This window comes from Apium graveolens, chromosome 11, assembly GCF_009905375.1.
Source record: "Apium graveolens cultivar Ventura chromosome 11, ASM990537v1, whole genome shotgun sequence".
Lineage (NCBI taxonomy): Eukaryota > Viridiplantae > Streptophyta > Magnoliopsida > Apiales > Apiaceae > Apium > Apium graveolens.
In genome coordinates this window covers 143,875,382-143,880,699 of record NC_133657.1, presented here as the reverse complement: position 1 = coordinate 143,880,699, position 5,318 = coordinate 143,875,382, and the positions used below count along the sequence as shown (strand labels likewise).

The 5,318-nt window shown below is 44.8% G+C and overlaps 1 protein-coding gene across 1 annotated transcript; it reads left to right on the top strand.

The window, feature by feature from the left end:
* Positions 1-4,259: 4,259 nt before the first annotated feature.
* Positions 4,260-4,574, top strand: LOC141695975 (uncharacterized). The gene has a single exon (XM_074500175.1). It carries the CDS (start codon positions 4,260-4,262, stop codon positions 4,572-4,574), a length of 315 nt encoding a protein of 104 aa, XP_074356276.1.
* The last annotated feature ends 744 nt before the right edge of the window (positions 4,575-5,318 follow it).

Genomic DNA, 5,318 nt, shown 5'->3' with positions numbered 1-5,318 from the left:
TTAGTTTTAATCATTTTTGCTCTAGCTTGCATATTGCATTTGTGTTCTACTACATCGTTGAGTAGTCCCATAAAATTGTTTAAACTGCTCCCAGGAAGCTATTTGTTAGTGTTTGTTGTTATTCTGGTTAGTTTCTGCAAATTTCGTAAAGCAACCTTAGAACGATATTCTCTGTAGTATATTGTTGTTATTTGTTGTTGGTATTGTCGAGAAATGGCAAGATCATGTAAAAATACCTCTGGGAGACCATCTGCTAGTGCTCAGGTCTAGGAGCCGGACCACTCCCAGGCTCTCGACCCGGGAGCCGAGAGAGAAACATTCCAGGAGCAGCCATTACACACTCCTGTAGTGGAGAGAATTGTAAACACCAGGGATGCTAGGACCCTCATAGAGCTCAATCAGTACAAGTACACCAACGTCCCAGTAGCCGAAGAGCACATGGCTAACCTTACAAGTGATGAACTAGCAGAAGCAATCAGACTATACAGACAGGAGCAGACCCGGCTCCAAGAAGAAGCCGAACTCGAGGAGGAACCGGAGGAGTCTGGGGACTCCCAGCAATCAAAGAGATCTGTGTTTGACCGGATTGGAGCCAAAGGGAAGAAAAGTAAAAAGATCAAAGCAAGAAAGAAGCAGAAGTCGCTAAGCAAAGAAAGCTGGAAGAAGTCCGGGAATAAATCAGGAAAGAAGAAGAAGCAAAACTTGAGCTAAAGATCCAAAAGAGAATGCAGCTAGAAGAAGAAAAACTATTGGCCAAGTCTAGGAGCAAAAGAACCTGGAGAGGCCCTACTCCGGAGCTGATTTCTGATGACGAAGAAGAAGAGAGGCAGAAGGACCTAAAATATATGATCAGTGAATTGCAGAGAAAGATGGACAGAGACTCAGGAGTAGAGGTCGGAGAAACATTAACTCCATTCAGCCACTCCCTGAAAGCTATTCCCCGGCAGCGGAACTTGAAGCATTACAACTTCGACTCCTTCGATGGACTAGGAGACCCGGAGGAGCACTTGAACTACTTTGAGCAGATAGCGCATATATATTACTACAATGACTTAACGAAATCAAGGTTCTTCGCTTCAACTCTTAAGGGGGGCCCAGAGATGGTTCAACAGAATCCCCTCCCGTAGCATCCACTCTTGGAAGGAATTTCGAGCCTCCTTCCTTCGGAGATTTCGGGCAAACAAAACGCACGAAATGCACATGTGTCACCTGGAGACAATCCGGCAGCGTGACAATGAGTCCCTCTCTGCATACATGCGCGGTTCCAGGAAGCAATCAATAAAGTTTCAAGTTTGGATGAGAGGGAAGCTTTAAGCATTTTCAGGAGAAACTCGGACCCAGAGCACAATGAGAGATATATAGTGGAGCTAATCAATAAGGAGTCGCAAAGTCTGGCAGCAGCTTATTCCATGACTTCCAGATTCATTAAGGAAACAGATGTCCTCCAGGCAATGAGGATGACCCGGAATGGGGGGTCCAGGAGCAAAAATACTGATGAACGACCGAAAGGGGGTTACCATCAGGATAAGAAGTTCAAGCAAAGCAACCAAGGCCAAGAAAGACAAACTACTCCGGTTTTTCAGAGACTTGGTCCTAAGAACCCGCGAAGCAACCCCGGGAGCCAAAACAGGAGCCGGACTGGACTCCTCTCAACATGACCCGGGAGGAAATCTTGAAAGAGGTAAAAGACAAGCCTTTCTATTATCCTCCTAAACCAATGCAAACTCCTCCAGAAAGCAGGCCTTATAATAGGCAGTGTGATTACCACGAGACCCATGGCCACAAGACTGAGAATTGCTTATCACTCAAGTACTTCATTTAGGACCAAGTGAAAAAGGGGAACATGAACAAGTACTTAGTTCAGGACAACAACAGAGGGGAAGCACAGAAGAGAGGAAATAATGTAGTCAATGTGGTCCTAGGTGGATCCTACTCCCCACCCCGGAGCCCGGACTTCGGCGAAGAAGTGCTCTCAATCCAATCACTCCCAGACCTGGTGATATCCTTCAGCAGCAAGGACTACGAAGGAGTCAACCCTCATCACAATGCAGCTTTGGTTGTCACTCTGGACATATTTGATAATGAAGTAAGAAGAATGCTCATAGACAATGGCTCCTCGGTAAATATTCTCTTCAAGCACACAGTGGATAGAATGCACTTAGGGAGCGTCCGCTCAAATGAATGTCAGGAGGACCCACTCTATGGCTTCGGCCACAACTTAGTCCCAATCCAAGGAACTTTATATCTGCCAGTCATTTTCGGATCTGCTCCTAACCAAGTGACTCATTTCATCAAATTTTATGTGATCAATGCTCCTTCTTCATACAACGGAATCATTGGCAGATCAGCTCTAACCATGATGCAAGCAATAACTTCAATCTCCCATCTCTAGATCAAATTCCCGACCCCGACAGGAGTCGGGGAGATTAAAGGAGATTATGGAGTTGCTGAAACATGCTACAACCAGGGGTTAGATGGCAGAAACCCATCAAGATAACAATAGGAAGGCTACGGTCCTTCGCAAGCAACAAATCATGAAGAAGCACCGACCCCGGACAAGGGAAGAAGCAAACAAAATAAGTCCAGAGGAACTGGCAAGCAACCAAGTCATGGTAGTAGACAAGGCAAATCAAGTCCCATCACAAGCTAGTCCTACCATGCAAGCAACCAAAGAACCTCAACAAGCAAACTCCTATCTAAAAAAGAACTCTGAAACCCGAATTCATCAAATGGTTTCAAACAAAGAACAAGCAAAAATTGAAGCCGCAGTTGAAACAGAAGAAGTCCAGGTAGATGAAAGTAATTCTAGCAAAAAAGTGAAAGTTGGGTCAGGACTCGAGGAGTCCTTCAAGGAGAAATTAGTGTCCTTGCTCCGGGAGTACAGAGATGTTTTTTCCTGGAGTCCAAGGGACATGCCAGGACCACATGAGTCCATAGAAATGCACAGCTTGGATGTCGACCCCAACAGAAAACCAGTAAAACAGAAGAGAAGAAACTTTGCTCTGGAGAGGCAAAGAGCCATTGACGAAGAAGTAGAAAAGCTACTCAAAGCAGGAATCATCAAAGAAATCAAATATTCAGAGTGGCCAGCTAATGTGGTCATGGTTAAGAAGTCCAAAGGCAAATGGAGAATGTGTGTGGACTACACTGATCTGAATGACGCATGGCCGAAGGACCCGTATCCTCTCCCAAACATTGATCAACTGATAGATGCCACCTCCGGACACATCATGCTTAGTTTCATGGACGCCTTCTCCGGATACAACCAGATAAGGATGAACCCAAAGGACATCCCCAAAACAGCATTCATAACTCACAGAGCAGTCTACGCTTATGTGATGCTACCCTTCGGGCTTACCAGCGCATGATCCACTTACCAAAGAGCCATGAACAAGGTATTCAAGTCCCAGATTGGGAGAAACTTGGAATGCTATGTCGATGACATGATTTCAAAATCAATAACTGTACCAGGGCATGTGGAAAATCTGAAGGAGTGCTTTGACAACCTAAGAAAGAACCAGCTAAAGCTGAATCCGGAGAAATGCACCTTCAGAGTAGGAGCAGGCAAATTCTTAGGATTCATGATCAGCAACAGAGGCATAGAAGCCAATCCAGAGAAAATAAAAGCAATCCAAGAGATGAAAGCTCCCAGGACCCAAAAAGATGTGTAGAAGCTAGCAGGATCCCTAGCAACACTCAGGAGATTTGTCTCAAAACTAGTAGAGAGGTGCCTACCATTCTTTAATTAACTCAAAGGAGCAACAAAAAAGAAAGAGGTGAACTTGAATCCGGAGTGCCAAAAAGCATTCGAGGAAATCAAGTCCTACCTCTCTCAACCACCAATCATAACTAAAGCTTAGCCAGGCGAGCCTATCTACTTATACTTGTCAGCAGGAGCACAAGCCGTAGGAGCTGCACTAATCAGGGAGGAGAATGGAACACAATAACCAGTCTACTACGTAAGCCAAGTGCTAAAAGATGCAGAAACAAGATATCCAAGATTGGAGAAGTTTGCCTTTGCCTTAGTCACAACTTCAAGAAAACTCAGACATTACTTCCAAGGGAGAGAAATCAGAGTAGTAACAAATCAACCACTAAGGAAAATAATTCACAAGCCAGATGTCTCGGGAAGACTTGTCAATTGGGCTGTGGAGTTGAGCCAGTTCAATCTAAGCTTCATTCCCAGGACCGCAATCAAAGCTCAAGCTCTTGCAGATTTCATAATCGAATGCAACTTCCCAAAAGAAGGTCCGTAACCAATGGACATGGACCAGGACCCAAAAAAGGATACAAGTCCTGGAGCCTGGACCTTAAAAGTAGATGGTTCTTCAACAAGCGAGAGGTCAGGAGCCGGACTCATACTCAAGAGTCCAGAAGGATTCAAGATCCAGACAGCTATATCTTTCAGCTTCCCAGCAACAAACAATCAAGCAGAATATGAGGCATTGATCGCAGGACTAAAGCTCTCCCGGACTCTAAGGGTACAGGACTTTAAAATCTACAGCGACTCCCAGATAGTGGTCAAGCAAACAAATGGAGAATACATAGCGAAGGACCCTACTCTGGCGAAGTAACAAGCACTGGTTCAGAGCTACTTAGCTTCAATACCAAGCCACCAAGTCTTTCAGATATGTCGAGAAGAAAATGAAGAAGCAGACATCCTATCCAAATTACTCCAGAACTCATCAGATCTGGACTGCCCAGTCTACTTTGAAGAACTCCACAAACCATCCATTGAATCCTGAGAGATCTTGGAGATAGAAAGCAGTCAAAACTGGATGACCCCCTTAATAAATTACTTGGACAAAGGGGAGCTCCCAGAAGACAAAGGAAAAGCTCAAAGATTAAAAGCAAAGGCATCCAAGTTCTCCCTCCAAGAAGGAATACTTTACCGCAGGAACTTCTCATCTCCTATCCTGAAATGTATTGGCCTAGAAGAAGCAAAGTACTGTTTGGCAGAAGTGCATGAAGGGATATGCGGAGACCATATGTCTGTAAAGGCCCTAGCTCATAAGATTATAAGACAAGGCTACTATTGGCCAACTATTCATCAGGATGCAATAGAATTCGTCAAAAAGTGTAAGGAATGCCAACTTTTCAGCAACGTGTCCCGGATCAGCCCGGTCCTACCATCCTCAGTCCTGTCACCTATCCCCTTCGCTGTTTGGGGTATTGACATTATGGGATCCTTCCCCCGGGCCAAAGGAGACCTCAAGTACCTACTAGTCTCTATTGATTACATGACAAAATGGGTTAAAGCAAAAGCAATGAGGACAATCAATCAGCAAGACTGCATAAAGTTTATGGATATCATTTTG

Bases quoted from the DNA above. Each gene is read 5' to 3' on its own strand.
- LOC141695975 (XM_074500175.1), top strand. From the start codon at position 4,260: ATGGACATGGACCAGGACCCAAAAAAGGATACAAGTCCTGGAGCCTGG.